Source organism: Phyllostomus hastatus, unplaced genomic scaffold (assembly GCF_019186645.2).
Source record: "Phyllostomus hastatus isolate PE091 unplaced genomic scaffold, TTU_PhHast_1.1 phas_scaffold_585, whole genome shotgun sequence".
Classification (NCBI taxonomy): Eukaryota; Metazoa; Chordata; class Mammalia; order Chiroptera; family Phyllostomidae; genus Phyllostomus; species Phyllostomus hastatus.
In genome coordinates this window covers 29,025,311-29,042,733 of record NW_025334037.1, presented here as the reverse complement: position 1 = coordinate 29,042,733, position 17,423 = coordinate 29,025,311, and the positions used below count along the sequence as shown (strand labels likewise).

At 59.8% G+C, this 17,423-nt stretch overlaps 1 protein-coding gene across 4 annotated transcripts; it reads left to right on the top strand.

Moving 5' to 3' along the window:
- Window positions 1-1,331: 1,331 nt before the first annotated feature.
- SPI1 (Spi-1 proto-oncogene) lies at window positions 1,332-16,881 on the top strand. Of its 4 annotated transcripts, none has more exons than XM_045825811.1 (5): window positions 1,332-1,601; window positions 4,101-4,200; window positions 14,520-14,749; window positions 15,542-15,704; window positions 16,148-16,881. In XM_045825811.1, exons 1-5 carry the CDS (start codon window positions 1,557-1,559, stop codon window positions 16,465-16,467), a joined length of 858 nt encoding a protein of 285 aa, XP_045681767.1. In that variant the 5' UTR covers window positions 1,332-1,556; the 3' UTR covers window positions 16,468-16,881. The 4 variants fall into 4 exon arrangements, with proteins under 4 accessions (XP_045681767.1, XP_045681768.1, XP_045681769.1 ...); XM_045825812.1 differs by having other exon boundaries at window positions 1,333-1,601; window positions 4,104-4,200; XM_045825813.1 differs by having other exon boundaries at window positions 1,335-1,601; window positions 14,520-14,707.
- Window positions 16,882-17,423: the final 542 nt, after the last annotated feature.

Sequence of the window (17,423 nt, the reverse complement as noted above, 5' to 3'; positions counted from 1 at the left end):
GAAGGGGACATAAAGCAATGGCTTAGACTGCATAGGGGATGACACCGAATGCTCCAGAAGATCTTCCCCAGCAGAGGGGACTCTCCGGGGATCAGTGGATCAAAGCATGTCTGCACTCTCCCCTCGGCCCTGCAGACTAGATCAGGCGCTGTCTGGAGGTGGGGAGCTTGGCCAATACTTTTCTGCTTTCCCAGCCCTCAGCACAGAGCCTGGGACGCAGTTAGCGCTGGCAGGAGGCACAGATGAAGGCAGGAGTGGTTGGGGGAAATGAATCAATGAGCAGGGGGGTGAGTGGATGGACAGGTGGGTAGGTAAACGAATGGATGGTTAGGTAGACGGATGGGTAGGTGGACGGATGAATAGGCGGGTGGATGGATGGATGAGTGGATGGATAAAAGGACTAATGGACGAACAGACAGATAGCTGGGTGTGCAGTGGATAAACAGAGGAAATATAGACTGACGGATTAATGACGGATGAATGGGCTGGTCCATGAACACATAGATGGCTAGACGGACCAGTAGATAGATAGATGGGTGGATGGATGGATGGATGGACTAACAGATAAATGAATGAATGAAGGGAGAGTTGGATGAACTGATACATAAATGAACGTACGGCTGACTTGATGGGCAGAGAGGTGGATGGACAAATAGGTAAACAGGTTATTTCAAAAACAGATGAACAAAGGGAGAGCCAAGAAAGGTTAGTACATGAGGAAGACTAGGCTGACGCTCTGGCTTTGGCGAGGGGCAGGGAAACTGAGACATCTGGGCGGGCCTGGAGCCCCGAGGTCTGGAAGGAGCAGTGGTGCCCGGGGAACCGGGAGAGGTGGTGGAGCAAGAGCCCGGGAGCCTCCTTCGGTGGAAAGGAAGCCCATGGAAGGGACCGGGGTGGGGGACCCCAGGCCTAAGAAGGGCCAGGCCTGGCAGTCTCAGCTCTCAGCCAGCCAGGCTGACCCTAGAAAGTGGAGGCCCCAAGAGGGTATCCCAACGAGCTCCGACCCCAAGGAAGTGACTGTGGGCCACACGGCAGGGATCTCAGGAGAAGTAAGCACTTGAGGGGTTAGGGGTGAGGGCTTCAGCACAGCCCGGGGCCAGCAAAGGCCTCGCTGTGGTGGATCTAGCCTTCCTCCCTCCCGCTCTTCCGCTCCACTGCAGCCCCCACGACCGCCCCTCACAGTCCCAGCTTCCTCTGGGCAGAGGGCTTGGCCCCACAGCCCCCCAGGCCAGCCCCTGGAGCACCACCTGCCCCAGCCTACTCTAGAGGGCCAGAGACTTCCTGTAGCGCAAGAGATTTATGCAAACGGGCTGGGGCGGTGATGTCACCCCAAGGGGACTATCTTCCAGTGGCAGGCCCTTCGATAAAATCAGGAACTTGCGCTGGCCCTGCAATGTCAAGGGAGGGGGCTCACGCAGGGCTCCTGTAGCGCAGGGGGCAGGCCCGAGCCCTGCGCCCTCCAGTCCGTCCGGCCCCCGACGGGGCTTCCCATCCCAAGGGGCTCCGCACTGGCCCCCACCGAGGCAGGGGACCTGACCGGCTCGGAGCTCGGCTGGATGTTACAGGCGTGCAAAATGGAAGGGTTTCCCCTCGTCCCCCCTGTGAGTACTGGGACTCCTCCGCCAGCCCAGCCCGTGGCCCTCGGACGCCCGCCTGCCCGCCCGCCAGCCCACAGGCTGCCCTCCTGGCTCGCTATCAGTGGGAAGTTGGTGTTTCCTCCCTGGAGCTCCTGGCCTGAGAACCAGTGAGGGGGCCATCGGGTCGTCGGAGCATGCCCTGGCGGGCTGAGGCTGGGCCCGCGGTGGGGCGGTGATCGGTGGGGCCTGAACGGTTATTTATAGATGGGGCTTGGGTGGCAGGCCTGAGCTCCAGGGCAGGGTGCTGGGCTGAGGACGGTGAGGGCGGCGGCAGAGGGGTGCTGGAGGAGGGGATGGGGAGACCGGTGTGGGGGGAGGCCGGCCCCGAGGACGGTGAAGCTGTGAGAGCAGGAGGCAGCGGGCCGCACGGAGGTCTCGGCCTGTGGCCTGAGAGCTTTTGGAGGCCGAAGCTGCTGTAACTCTGGGTCCCCGGCGCCTGGCCTGGGGACTGGCACAGAGGACGTGGTTGTTGACCGAAGGGTCTGGGCCTTGGGCCCGCAGGTCCCCAAGAGGCAGGGGCACGGACCGGGGGTGGAACAGAGACCAGGGCTGCAGTTAGGGCTGGGGATCCGGGAGAAGAGGGTGGGAGCTAGGGCTGGGGACATCTTGGGGCTGAGATTGGGGCTGGGGTAGTGTCTGATCGAGTTCGGGGAGGGAATTAGGGCAGGGGCTGAGGTTGGAGGTGAGGAAGGACCGGGGACCCGGGAAGGCTGGGACGATAGGCTGGGGTGGACGCCCCACTGCCCCTGCTCCGGGTGGCAGTTGCAGCCTTAGGCAGGTGTCAGACTTGGGCTCCTCTAAAGAGACCTTTCCTTTTCCTCGCTCTGTCTCCACTCAGCAATGGTGGGGAGCCTTGGCGGGGGGTGCCGGGAAGGGACTTGGCAGGGCCTGCCCACTTGACTCAGCTTTCCCAGCCTGGGGGCAGCTCCCCTCCCCTGCCCGGCCCAGCTGCCCAGCCCGGCTGGGCCTCAGAGCCCCTGGGAGGCACCTCGGGCTGACACCCTGCTGCCGGGCCGCCCTGCCTGAAACCCCAGTGCTGGGCTCCCGGCTTCCTTGCTCTGCTCGACACGGCCCTAGCCAGCTGCCCGCGTCCCCGCCCTCCACCCCGATCTGGCCCTGTCCCACCTTTCCCCCTCCTGGGACCGAGAAGGGGGTGATGGAGGTGGTCCCAGGAAGAGCCAACTCTGCCTCAACAAAGCCACAGGCCCAGGGGCTTGGCCACCCTCTCTCTGACCCTTGCCCCTCAGTCCCTAAGCTCCCGATAGAGAGGGGCCAGAGGCACATCTCGGGCTCCCATACCACACCCTTCAGCCCCTCTCCCCAGCCCAGGGGCTACCCTGAGTACTCCTGGGAGGGTGGGCCCCAAGGCAGCCCCGGCCCCCAGTCAGAGCCCTGAGGCCCAGAGCGAGGGTTGTGCAATTCCTGGGCACACGCTTTGGGGTGGGGAGAGGCCAGATGACTGCTGGGAAGACTGGGTGTGCACGTCCCTGCGCCTGTGCCAGTGAGTGAGGAGGAGGAGGAGGAGGGGGACAAGGAGGGGAGGGCAATGGGAGGAGGGAGGGGGTGGGGGAGGGGGAAAGCAGGATCCCAGTGAGGGAGTCAGAAGGAGGATGCATGAGGGGCAGTGGGGGGTCGAGGCTCTGGCCACCCATGGCTCCCAGAGCCCACCCGGGTGAGAGCTGTACACCCCATCAGTGCGCACAGCCCTTGGTCGGCGAGGTGGCCCTGGGCGGGCCTGGGGCCTGGGGCCTGGGTGTGGGCTGGGAGAGAGGGAGGGGGGCTGGGGTGGGGGCCGTGGGGACTTGGGCAGGAGGACCAGTGTGCGCTGTGAGGACAAGTGTGCAAGTGGAATGGGAGTGACTGTGCAGGGATGCAGGTACACAGGTGAATTCGATGTGCTTGAAGGTGAGTGAGTGGCTACGTGTGTGAATCTGAGTGACTCTGTGTGGACCTATGGTGTGTGTGTATGTGTATATGTGTGAGTGTGAGGGCGAGTGTGAGAGCTGTGGGCGTGAGCTGCCTTTGGGAGTGTGGGCGTGAGTGTGTCATGGGGAGTGCGTGTGTCTGGGGGCGGTGGGGGCATCAGTGTGAACGTGAGAGGGCGAGTCTGCGAGGCCGGGACTCGGGCACGCAGGTGTGAGTGAGTGTGAGCGCATGCGAAGAGGGCAGGGGTGGGGGTGCAGGGAGGCTCTGCTCTCCCCTCAGCCCCGGTCTTCTTCGGACCTCTGACCTCTGACCTCCAGGGTGCCTGCCACCCCCTTTCTGCACGAGCCAAAGCTCTTGTTCTCCTGGGTCCCTGCTCCCACTCCCTGTGGCCTCTCCCAGGCCCAAGCAGAGAGAGGCCCAGTACAGCAGCTCCATCTGGGAAGGTGGTGTGGACCCAGTACACGGGGGGTGGGGGGTTGCAAACCTGGATGGGGTTCCCCCTGCCACAGTCTGAGTCCTGACACCCTCCTCTCTCAGCAGCCATCGGAAGACCTGGTTCCCTACGACACAGATCTGTACCAGCGCCAGACGCACGAGTATTACCCCTATCTCAGCAGTGATGGAGAAAGCCACAGCGGTGAGTGCAGGGCCTGCCCCGCCCCACTGCCCCAGCCTGGCCGGGGTGCCCAGGTGGCTCCTGGGGTCTGGAGGGAGGAAAAAGAAGAAAGGGCTCCCAGGGCTTCTTTGGAATTCGGGGAGAGCAGGCTCAAGCTAGTTCCCAGGGGGCGTGAACTCCCTGCCCTAAACCCCGCACTCCCCCCACCCCCACCCCAGCTCCCATTCATCGAGCATCTCTGGTGTGCCAGGGCGCGGGGCCAGCTTCTTCCACGTTCATCCTCCTGTCCAGTCTTTGTGGCCTTTTCACCGATGAGGAAACAGGCTTTGGGCGCTAAGTGATTCGGACAAGGTCGCACAGCTGGTGTGTGTGTGTGTGGGGGGGAATCAGGGGGGTGTCCAGGTCTGTCTGCTCCAGGGCCAGCACTTTCCCTCTCCAGTTTCTCCTTCCTCCTCTCTGTTCTTGTCACCCCCTCACCCCAAAGTGTGGGTGCGGGCCCACTCCCTGCTGGGTGGAGCTAGCAGTTCCTTAACCTCCATGGAAACTCGGGGCCAGACAACTCTGTGGCGTGAGGCTTGGCCTGTGTCTGCGGGACATTTATTGGTGCCCCGAGCTTCTGCCTACTAAGATGCCAGCACCCCCACCAGGCCTGACAACCAAGAATGTCCACACGTTTCCAAATGTTCCCGGGGGGTGGGCAGGGTAACCCCGATTTGACAATTGCTGGGCTAAAAGAGCATCTCCGAGGGTCTCTTATGCAGCAGGGGCCGAAGCCCCTGTTTGCTGGGAGGTCAAGAATGGGGCCTGGGCTAGGGGCCCTTCTGTCTGGGTGTAACTGTTCACCCCAAGGCCCAGCCCAGCTCCTGGAGCAGCTTCTGGGGAGAGCGAGGCATTACGTGCTGGGAACTTGTGTCCTGGCAATTGATAGGGACACTGCTGAACCAAAGGTGGTGTAGTCTAGTTAATGGGTCCTCACTGGGGCTCTGAGACCTGGGCAGCCCAGACCTGGGGGAGTCTGCAGCCCCAGAGGGAGAGGCACACTGGGTGCCACAGCTGAGCAAGGTGTCACTCTTGAAGGCCGCACCTGGGGGCCAGTCCCACCTGTAGCTCCATTTCGCAGGCACTGCTATGGCAGCCTCAACCCGCCAGCCACCCCCAGGGGGGCCACCTGCGATGCGAGTCCTTACTTAGGGCTCTTCTGTCTGTTTGCCAATCCTTGTGACCAGCTCCAGCTGGAACTCACACCTGGCAGCGCGTATAAAGACTGTACCTGGAAGCCACATCTTGGGAGGAAGTGGTGGGTGTACCTCGAGGCCACATCAGGGAACACACAGGCCTCTTTCAGAAAGAACCTCAGGGCTGAAAGGCTTTAAAATATCCTCTTTTTCATCCTTTTAAACTTTGCATTCTACAAGAAGGGCATCTTCTCTGTGGGAAAGCCAGACAGTTCAGAGAGAGGCTCCCTCTGCAGGAGTCAGAGCGCAGCGCCCACACCTAGCAGTCAGGACCTGCGCGGTCCCTCCGGGCCTGGGGACCGGCGCCCCCTGGTGGCTCCAGGCAGCAGGACTGCTCGGGCCCAGGCAAGCTCAGGGCCGCCTGGGATTGCTTCCAGCATTAGGGATCAGTTCGCCTCTGCGGCCTGACCCCCTCTCAGTTTCACTGGGTTTGGGTGCATTTCTTTTGGGTCCAGTGAAGCCTGAGGTTTCCCTCCTGTAATATGGGGGAGCTGTTCGTGTATTTAGAAAGGAGCTGGGCCTGGGGCTGGTTGATGGAGGGAGTACTTTAGAGAAAGCCTGTGTTCTCCATCCCTTACATCTGGGTGGGGCTATAGGAGTGGCTCCTAATGAGACGCCTGAGCGCCCCGTTTGGGTCGCGAAGCCTCGGTATCTTCAGAGACTCCTCCAGTGTCTGAGCCCCTACTTCTCCAGGCATTTGATCTAGCCCTTCCTAATAATACCTGTTGGAAGGTGACATCTGAAGGCTCAAGAGTAGAGACACCCGCATCCTTCCCCCAGTCCTTGCACCTTCCCGGGCCTTTCAGGCCGTGAGGCACAGGCGCTGGGGCAGGACCTGTGCCTCGCGCGGTTCCATCCCTCACCAGTGTGTAACCTTGGAGACGGACAGACTTGCTCTCTCTGCTCCCTCACCTATAAAACTGACAGCGTGAAAATACTGCGTAGAGTTGGGACACTTAAATGAGGAGGTGCCAGAAGTGGATGAGCTCATGTTCTAGGTCCCAGGCCCAGCAAACGTTCCGGACACGTTGCAGTAGCTTTGCTGCGTCTCCCAGGCAGGGGAGAAGTTCAGAGGGCTCCGGGGCAGGTCAGCCAGCGAGCCAGCCAGCCACCCACCCGTCCACCCAATACTTACGGTCCAACCTGACCGCCCACACACCCAACAGCCAGCCTCTGTTACCTGCCAGGCACCGGACACTGTTCTAGGCGCCAGAGGCTCCATGGTGAGCAAGTTAGGCCACTGCTTGCCCAGTGAGAGAGAGCGAGCGCGAGCGAGCGCACGGGCAGGTGGGTAACCACGAGGCCTAAGACAAGCAGAGGAGTACGATGCGATGCGCGGGGTCTTTATGGGGGCTGCTTCAGTGCGGGTGCTCAGCAAGGGCCTCTGAGGGCGGCAGTTGGGTGGACGTCGGAGTGAAGAGAAGGGACGTGCCTGCAAAGGCAGGTGGGGGCAGGGTGTCTTAGGCAGAGGCCCCCACGTGGCTGTGAGCCCGGTGGGGCGGAGACAAAGTGAAGCGGGGGCGGGTCTGCAGGGGGCAGACCACATGCCTGAAGGGCAGGACGGGAGTGTGGGTTTTACCCCGCAAGCAGTGGGAGCCATTGGAGTTTGAGCGGAAAAATGACAAGATCTGAATAACCTTCTGTGTGGGGGGGAGGGTGTTTGGTAAAATTTTAAATAAATTTTAAATCTTTAATTTTTAATGATTAAAGTAAAACATGCTTACTGCAAAACTTTTTTAAAATACAGCAGTATATGAAGTAAAATATTTCCCTCACCCCAGCCTTCCTCCTCACTGACGGCACCTCAGTCTTTGATTCTACGTACATAATCCTGTGTGTGTGTGAATATTTGCACACACATGTGTGTAGTTTGTTCACTCAAAAATGGAGTTGTGCTATCACGCCGCTCTGCTATTTGCTATTTCTTACCTAAACTTGTAGGCATTTCTTCATGACATACATAGCATGTCAGAGATAGATTAAAAGTAATGTTTCCAGTCCACCACAGTGCTGTGTGCGTGCATGCGTGCACATTTGGAATACATCCTTTTTTTTTTTTAAAGATTTTATTTATTTATTTTTAGAGAGGGAAGGGAGGAAGACAGAGAGAGAGAGAGAGAGAGAGAGAGAAACATCAATGTGTGGTTGCTGGGGGCTGTGGCCTGCAACCCAGGAATGTACCCTGGCTGGGAATTGAACCTGGGACACTTTGGTTCCCAGCCCGCGCTCAATCCACTGAGCTATGCCAGCCAGGGCTGGAATACATTCTTAGAGCAGCGGTTTTCAACCTTCTTCCTCTCATGGCACACACAACTAATTACTAAAATTCTATGGCACACCAAAAAATCTGTTTTGTTGTTCTGCCGGTCTGACCAAAAAAATAGGAAAAATTTTGATTCATGCACACCAGACAACTATTATTGTATTGGCTGTCGTCATTTTTTATTTGATCATCTAGGGGAAAAGCGGTCAGTGCCCCTGACTAAACAGTTAGGTATTGCAGGTTTTAAAAATTCTCGTGGCGCACCAGTGGCCACCCCACCCTGCCCCGGCACACCTTAAAAACTTTTTTTTTAAAGATTTTATTTATTTATTTTAGAGAGTGGAAGGAAGGGAGAAAGAGAGGGAGAGAAACATCAGTGTGTGGTTGACTTTTATGCGCCCCCTACTGGGGACCTGGGCCACAAGCCAGGCATGTGCCGGGACTGGGAATCGAACCTGCGATCTTTTGGTTTGCAGGCTGGCGCTCAATCCACTGAGCCATATCAGCCAGAGCCAAACCTTTTAAATTTGGGACAGTATCTATTCATTTGTGCTATGAAAGATGAGAATTTGGCTTTCTGGCTATTCATAACACACACACACTTCTCCACACATATATAAAGATAATTATGTAGTGGCATTTATTTTTTTCTAGTTTTCTGAATTAACATATAATATTGTATAAATTTAAGGGGTACAGCATAAAAAAAACGACCACACACACACACACACAGTGAAATGAGTACCACAGGTTTCACTAATAACTATCAACTTGTATAGTTACAAAAACTTTTTCCTTGTGACGAGAACTTTTAGGATCTGTCACTCTCTTAGCAATGTTTAAACCTGCCAAACAGCAGTGTCGACCGTGGCCACCATGCTGTTCCTTCTGTCCCCAGGACTGACTTATTTTATGACTGGACGTTCAGGCCTTGGACAATCTCCAGCCGATTCCCTCCCCCCACTCCCCCACCCCCTGCCTCCGGTAACCCCGAATCTGGTCTCTGTGTCTATGAAGTTTGTTTGTTTGTCTGATGCCACATGCAAGTGAGATCATACAGTAATTGTCTTTCTCTGTACAGTGACTTCTGTTAAATCAGTGTCCGAATTTTCCTCTTAGGGAATTGGCTATTAGGGTCATGTGACCATGACAGCTGAGACACGCGGCACACTTTACCTGCAGGCTCAGGTCCCCGAGTTTCTGGGGGGCAGTGAAGCCAGGGTCCAAGAGCCCTCGTTCTGGAACCAGGCTGTGGGGGGGGCGCACCCCACTTCCCACTGCTACCGGGGTGACCAGGGCAGGATACCGCCCCTCTCAGGGCCTCTGCCTTGTCCCACACGGCACAGGGTCGCTGTGAGGACGGGTCACTGCGTGCAGAGCGCTTAGAGCAGTGGGTGTTCTGCTGTGAGCGTTTGTCATCCTTATCAGCTCGGTCTTCTGAGAAAGGGTGGGGGTGAGCTCTTGCGGTTGTTTGTTTTACTCCGTGTCTTTAATCTGCGCTCTCCCTCGATTGATAGTAGCTTGGCTGCGCCTGGAAATCTGGGCTAAAAGTCATTTTTCCCTTAGACATCTGAAAGCACTTCTCTGCTGTCTCCCGGTTACCAGAGGTTTTCGTGTGAAGTCTGATGCCTTTCTCCGCCTGTTGTTTCACGTCCCCTACTGTTCGTTCGTGTTCTGTGTGGATGGATGTGGCGGCAGGAGAGACAGGAAGGAGTGGATAGATTCAGGGTGGGTTTCCAAGGCAGGGATTGCAGACTGTGCCTACCTGTGACAAAATACATATAGTAACAGAAAGTTCAACCCCACCCCCCGGCTGTTTTTAAGCGCACAGTTCAGTGGCTGGATGCACCCTGGCACTGGCGCACACTCACCCTGGCGTACCAGCATTACCACCACCCGCATCCAGCGCTCTCACCTTGTAAGATTGAGACTCTGTCCCCGTCGCACCTGGACCCCCCACGCCCCCTCCCCGCAGCCCTGGCAGCCGCCATTCTACTTTCTGTTGCCCCACGCGAGGCAGTGCACGGGAGCGGGGTCACGCAGCCTGTGTCCGGTGGGTCTGGCTCACTGCAGTCGGCGCAATGTCCTCGAGGCTCGTCCGCGTGGCAGCACGAGTCGGAACTTCTTTCCTGTGGTGAGGCCCAGTGACACTCCGCCGCACGCACAGACCACCTTCTGTGTCTCCCCCGGCCAGCGGACACCGGTAGCTTTCAGCCACTGGGAGTAAAGCCGCCGCGCGCACGGGCGTGCAGGCGTCTCTCCCAGCCCCGGTTCCCGGTGTTTCAGAGTGTGTTTCTGGATCCCAGGGCAGCTGCATTTTTAAGTTTTTGAGGAACCCCCACACTGTTTTCTACAGTGGCTGCGGCACTTTGCATTCCGGCCACCAGTGCACAAGGGTTCCCGTCCCGCCACATCCTCACCAACCTTGTCATTTTCTGGTTTGGGATAATAGCAGTCCTACGGGGTTTGACAGGATCTGCTTTCGGAGACGGGATTGGAGAAGGAAATAGAGTTCCAAAGTACGACTCCTTCTCTCCACTCCTCCGTCCTTCCACACTCTCTCATTCTCTAATACCACTGACCACCCACCGACTTATTCACACACCGACCTCATCACCTCACCCACTGACTCGCCTTCCCCCTTGTCCTTCCCTCCAGCCACCACGGCCTCCATCCATCTCCCCCCGACTCGGCCATCCAATAAGTACACGCGAGCCTCTTTTATATCCCAGGCACCTTGCGAGGTCCTGCGGAATGAATAAAACTCAGGTCCCGCCAGATTTGTCTTTGCAGCGAGGGAAGTCGCTAACGCCCTGCTAACTGGGGTCCGAGGTAGACAGTAGCAATTCCACGAGACCCGGAGCTTTCCACTCCGGGTCTGTTTCCGTCTCCCAACTGTTTGCAGGAGGCCGGCCCTCAGGAGCCCTGGTCCGATGGCCTGTGACACCCCGAGCTTCCTTCTCAGTGCTTGCTTTCCTAATTTCTCCTCTTCCTTCACTGCCTTGTTCTCACTTCTGCTCCCCTGGGGGAGCCCTGGCTTCAGGCTGGGGTTTCTGGTCCGAGGAGATAAAGGGCAACTGAATGACACTTAAGGCTTGAACTGTGTGTGTGAGGAGGTTGTTTTGAATATCGTTTTATTTTTGCCCCGGTGACATACAGGTATTAGTGACACCACAAAACTGATTAAGAATAGGATGTGTGGACAGGACCTTGGTCCCAGGTTGGGAGCTGGTTTAGAGGGACGAGATGAGCGGTTTAGATGAATGGGTTATCATTGGCTGGCTGGATGACGCAGGGATGTGCAGATGGAGAGACGGAGAGATAATGGAAGGATGGATGACGGATGATGGATAAGGGGTGGGCGATGGCAGACAGGCAGATGGGTGACAGCAGCCAGTGAAGTCTGTCATCGAGGGTCTTCCTCGAAGCTGTCACCAGCAGCCTTGCCCCTCAGGGGGTGTGGTAGAGTGCAAGGGCTCCGTCCCAGAGCCGTACACAGGCAGGTTGGGACCCCAACTCTCCCAGTGACTGCTGTGGGCGAGGGACTTGATCTCTTTGAGTCTGGGTTTCCTCATGTGCACAAGGAAATTAACACCATGGTGGCCACCCGGTGGGCCCCAAACCTGCGGGCTTCTCCAGCTCCCCAGGTGACTGGGATGAAAGTCTACTGTGACCCCCTTTGGGAAATGCTGGCCTCAGGCTGGGGCCCCCAGAGTGAGCCCATGGGTCTCAGGCGGAGCTGTAATGGAGGTGGGGAACAGGAGGGAAGGCGCAGTCAGGGCCCCTGCCCCCAACCTGGTCAGAGCTGAAGTGAGGATTCTGTGGGATAAGTGGATGAAGCACTCAGCACAGCGCCTGGTATGCTAAAAACGCACTAAACTGAAAGTTAACCTGTACTGATCATTTAATTGAATACTGACCGATGCTCACTATGTATAGGGTGCCTGACAGGCTACAGGGAGGGTGACCCAGAGCTCCCTCCCTCGAGATGCGCAGGGACGGGTGTTCTCCCCAGGAGCAGAGAACCTGGCTGAGGGGGCATGCGCTGCAGGGCGGCCTCGGGGGCCGCCGACGGGACTCTGGGATAAGGCGATTTGCTCACCAACAGTCCTCCGGGACTGAGGTCCAAAGAGCCCAGCAGTGCTCACTTTTCCACCGGGAGGAACTCCTTCCACCCGCCGGGCTCTTCCAGAGGCCCCGAGCTAGGCCGTCTCTGCCTGCCCGGCGGCCTGGGTTACATAATCGCCTGAGTACCCAAATCAAGGGTGAAGGCGAGGTTTCCGTTGGGCCTTTTGAAACCTTAATTACAGCTGAAGAGTCTCCGTTGCAGCGTTCAGGGGACCCAGGGTTGGGGGGGGGGGGAGGCAGGGCTGCAGTACTTCAGTGAGCAAAGGAATGCCCTCAGGGACCTGTTAAATCCCAGCTTCCTGGCGTCCAGATCAGCATTTCGGACTCAGTGGGTCCCCCTCCGGCCCCAAACCTGCAGGCTTCTCCAGCTCCCCACGTGACTCTGAGGAAGGCCTCCTGTGACCCGCTTTGGGAAATGCTGGCCTCAGGCTGGGACCACCCGAGTGAGCCCGTGGTTCAGGTGGAGCAGGAACAGAGACAGGGAACAGGAGGGAAAGGGCAGTCAGGGCCCCCCCAACCCCTAAGGGGAGTGGGTGTGAGGGTGGGGCTGGGCGGGCAGGATGGACGGGGCGTTCAGTCTGTACAGATCTGGGCGCTTCAGCCCAGCAGAAACGGGGAGGGCCAGGAGTGGGGCGGCAGGGTGGATTTACGGCCAAAGGGGACCCCAGGTGGGATCCCCAGACCCCAGAGCCCCCAAGGGCCTGTCTGTGGAGGAAAAAGCAGGTCCCCGCAGTGAGCAGGGGTTTCTGGGTCTTGCAGACTCACGACGAGACCGACACACAGAGTACGAGCGGCTGTGTTTCCCCGTCAGGTGTGGGTAATCGGGTGGAGGAGAGTCAGAGGGAGATCTTAAAAGAATAGGATTCATTCGCCCATGCATTCAGGACATGTTCGTTGTGGGAAGACGGAGCTGAACAAACACAGCCACGGCCACTGGGGTTCAGGGCTGGGGCCCCGACGCCGGCCTCCGGGACAGAGCAGCAGCTGGGGCCCCTGAAACTCTTCCTCTGGGCCATTTACCGAGGAGACGGGGCAGGAGGAAGAAGAGGAAGCAACTATGTATTAGAGCATCTGCCCTTGACTCAAGGGCTCCTGCAGGCTCGTTAGAGTAAAACAGTAACCGTGGCAATAATAATAACAACAATACATGTTTGTGGAGTCTCCGTCTGAGCGAGGCTCCGGTCTAAGCGTTTGGCAGGCTCCTTTAATCCTCGCAACAAGCCTGGGAGATGGGTGTCCTAGTGGCCCCAACGTACAGAGGAGGGAATAAGGACCTGCCCAGGTCACGCCTCGGAAAATGACGAAGGCAGAATCGGACCCCAGCCCTGCCTGACCCCCACAGGGGGTGTCCCTCTGTCCTGTGCTACGGACTGAGTCTGTCCTGAGTCTGGACTGAGGGGGTCAGGTGGTCTCACAGGCGGAGGGGACATCGGTCACACCCAGCTGGGTCTCTGACTTTTGGAAGGAGAGGCTCAGGGTCTCATGGCCAGGCCACCCCAGTGGCCAAAAAACCGCGTGTCATCTCTTAAGGATGTGTGAGTGGGTGCATGCTTGTGCCAGAGAGAAAAATAAGGAGGGAGAAAGACAGACAGACAGACAGACACGCACCCATCACACGCACAGGCGCACGGGGGCTGGTGGTCCCCCGCAGGGCCTTGTGCTTGTCCCCAAGACGCAGCCCTGGCCGAACAGCTCGTGCACTCTGCCTCCGGGTCACGGGAGAACACCCCTCTGGTCACCCTGTCACCACACCTTCTTCTGGACCCGGAACTGCACCCAGGAAGTGCTTGGACACGTGGCAGTTTTTGTTCCTGGAAAAGGTGCCCAGAGGAACCACCCCGAAGGCCTGCCCGAGCCCCAGGGCAGGGCTCCCGGCGGCGCGTGGCCGTTCCCCAAACGCGAATGCACCCACCGCAGACGCTGAAAGCACCCGTGGGGGAGTTTCCAGGAAAGCCTCGGGCCCCGGGAGCCTCCCTGGAACTCAGACACAGCTGCCCAAGGACATGCCTTGGAAAGGGCAGCGCGGGGCGCCTGGGCTGGTTCTGGTGTGCGGAGAATGTCAGCCCTGTGACTCTGCAGTCACACACCTTGGCCACGTGACAAGGCCACGCACGAGTGGCCGGGCAGCCAGGCAGCTCAGGAACCACTGGGAGGTCCTCACTGGGGGTGAGCGAGGCCGGGAACCAGGTTCCTCCGGGTCCTACTCTGGGGCTTGGGCTTTCCCCAATGGGAACTCACCAGTAATGATTATCCCCATTTTACAAGTGAGTCCACTGAGCCCAGAGGCCCACGCCTGGGCCTGCGGCCACACGGGGATGAAACGGCTGAGCCAGGATTCAGACTCAGGCTCAGAAGCCTGCGTCTTTGGCCGCAGGGGGGGCAGACCAGCAATGCTGCTGGGAGCGCAGGCTCTGCTTCAGCCCCGGGGCCTGGCTCGGCCTCGGGCGAGGCCTCCGGCTGCCACACGCTGCGTGTGCAGCCTCTCCAGGGCTCGGGGTCCTCGTGCGTCAAACAGGGATGGGCAGCTGACAGGCCGGGTGGTTGGACGGCTGATGTCCACTTGTAGCCCAGGCTGGCCTGCGGTGGCTGCCCCATCCAGCCTGGCATTCTTAAGTCTTTAAATTACTCTGCCCTTTCCCTGCCGGGCCCCCTGCCGGGCCCCCTGCCGGGCCCTCTGCCGGGCTCACCCCGTACCGTCTGGCTGTGCCCCGCAGACCATTACTGGGACTTCCACCCGCACCACATGCACAGCGAGTTCGAGAGCTTCGCCGAGAACCACTTCACGGAGCTGCAGAGCGTGCAACCCCCACAGCTGCAGCAGCTCTACCGCCACATGGAGCTGGAGCAGATGCACGTGCTGGACACCCCCATGGCGCCCACCCACGCCGGCCTTGGCCACCAGGTGCGTGCGGCCGGCCCGGCCCACGGGAGCCCCCTGCCTGCGGTGAGGCCCGGGCTTCACAGGAAGCTGACACAGGCGCTTACTCAACCCGGCTTCCTGCCCCACAGCGCCAACGGCGGCTGGAGCCCCAACGGCTCCTCCTGACCCTCCGACTGACCTCCTGACCCCACACCCTTATCTCCTCTCGCCCCGTGATGGACGGAGCCCAGATAAACCCACCCCCTCCCCTCCTAATCCACTGACCCCAACCGCCTTGTCCTGGGCCCTGCTGACCCTCCGTGGCCGCTGCGCTCATTCGCTGGCCCAATGGACCTGCCATCCCAGTCACTGAGCACGGACCTCTGCTGGCCGCTCCCTGCCCCCACTGACCCCCCTTACTGACTGTCCTCGCCTACACCAGCCCTAATCCCGGTCTGTGACTTCCATGGACCTCTAGCGCCCCTCACCCACCTCCACTGCCCCTTCACGCTCTCGCCGCCCCTTCACTCTGGGTTGGTACTAGTACCAGCCCACTGGCCCCTCTTCACCCCACTTCTCTCGCGGGGCCACTGCTAGTCCACACGCTCCCTTTGTGTGTGTGAGAAAAAGGGGCCCCGAGCAGGGGGCCCAGCATGGGGGACTCCAGCAGCCCCTCGTCCCCGAGACCTCAGTGCACCCTGTGTGTGGTCACCCTGCCGGTAACCGGACTGACCTCCGACTTCCCCAGCCTCTTCCAAGTTTTTCTGGGCCCTGCTGACCTCCCCGCCCTCAGCACCCCCCTTCTCTCGCTCCGCGACCCCTGCCCTGCAGCCTGGAGCTGCCAATGCCCCTCACTGACGCCAACTCTCTTTCCAGGTCCCCTACCTTCCCCGCATGTGCCTCCCGTACCCCTCCCTGTCTCCGGCCCAGCCCAGCACGGACGAGGAGGAGGGCGAGCGGCAGAGCCCCCCGCTGGAGGTGTCTGACGGGGAGGCCGAGAGCCTGGAGCCGGGGCCGGGCCTCCTGCACGGGGAAACAGGTAGGGGTCCGGGTCCAGCCCCGCACTGGGCATGCCGCTGCCCCGTGCCCACCCCAGCCAAGGCCAGCTCACGCAGCCGCCACGCCGCAGAGCTGCGTGTGTGTGCACCCACGCGAGTGTGAACACTTGTCAGTGCGCGTGTTCGTGCGTGTTTTGTGGGAGCATCTTTGACTGTCCGTACCTGTGTGTGTGTCTGGGAGTATGTGTGCACGGGAGTGGTGAGTGTGCTCAGGCCCCTCGGTGGCTGAGTGCGGGCGGGTGTGTGCACGTCTGCACCCCTCTGTGCTGTGTGTGAGTGGGTGTGTGCCGGGCATAGGGCTGGGGACTTGGGTTCCCTGTGGACGTCCCCCAGTGCCGCCCTTCCCCGACGACAACCCCTAGGGCCCCCATTTGGGGTGGCGGTGGGCGGGGCCCTGCCGCGCGCTGACCGCCTCCGCCCACAGGCAGCAAGAAGAAGATCCGCCTGTACCAGTTCCTGCTCGACCTGCTCCGCAGCGGCGACATGAAGGACAGCATCTGGTGGGTGGACAAGGACAAGGGCACCTTCCAGTTCTCGTCCAAGCACAAGGAGGCGCTGGCACACCGCTGGGGCATCCAGAAGGGCAACCGGAAGAAGATGACCTACCAGAAGATGGCCCGCGCGCTGCGCAACTACGGCAAGACGGGCGAGGTCAAGAAGGTCAAGAAGAAGCTCACCTACCAGTTCAGCGGGGAGGTGCTGGGCCGCGGGAGCCTGGCCGAGCGGCGCCACCCGCCCCACTGAGCCCTGTGAGCCAGCGACCTGACCTGCCGGCCTGCCGGGCCTCCCTGCTGGCCATAGCATTAACCCCTCACCTGGCCCGGACACGGGGAGGAAAGCTCCCAGGGGCCAGGGCAGGACTGTGGCGGGCCGGGCCTCACCTCTCCACCCACACCCTCCTCCTCCGAGTCCCCGCCCCTTGTCCCTGCTCCACCTCCCACTGGACTCAAACCGCTGCTCTGACAGGCGCCTGGGTGTTCAACTAGCCTGGAAGGGGTCTGCCTTGCTTTAGTACGGCCAGGTGCTTCCTTGGGAGTTTGAAGCCCCCCACTGGTGTAAACGGACCGATGCTTCTGAGCACCTCTCCCTCCTCACAACCTCTCCCTTTAGCTTCCTCAAGGAGCCCTCATTAAAGTTATTCTGGTGACTGCTCTTGCAGCAGAGTCTCTTTGAAAACAAACAGTTCGTGCACCGTGTCCGCCCCCCCACCCCACCCCCGGCCACGTGGACTGCCACGTCAGTGGGAGGTGGGAGGCCCCACGGGTCTGCCGTGGGGTACGTTTCCGCGTGGTCGGGGCAGGAGCGAAGCCCCAGAGGCGCCCGCGGGCCCCACAGTGTGCTCGCAGAGTCCATGGGAACAGGGCCCTCGACACTGGCGAACCCCCTGGGAGGAGCCCGGTGTCTCCTCTGGCTGCCAGGCCACAGCAGGGAAGGAGCGGAAAAGATGAGCCAGGAGTCCCTACGCTCCCAGCTCCCGACTACCCAGTGGCAAGAAGTGGAGGGCGACAGCCCCGGAGCGAGGAAACTCCCCAAGCAGCCGCAGACCTCAGGGCACCCAGATTCTGGGGCCTTCCCTGTTGGCAGACAGCCCTCGCCCCCCTCACCCTGAGGCCCTGGGGGGGGGGAGGGTGTGTGACACACCCTACACACGTCCCCAAGCCCTGAGAGAGGGTCAGTGGTACACAGTCCTCTTTTAAACA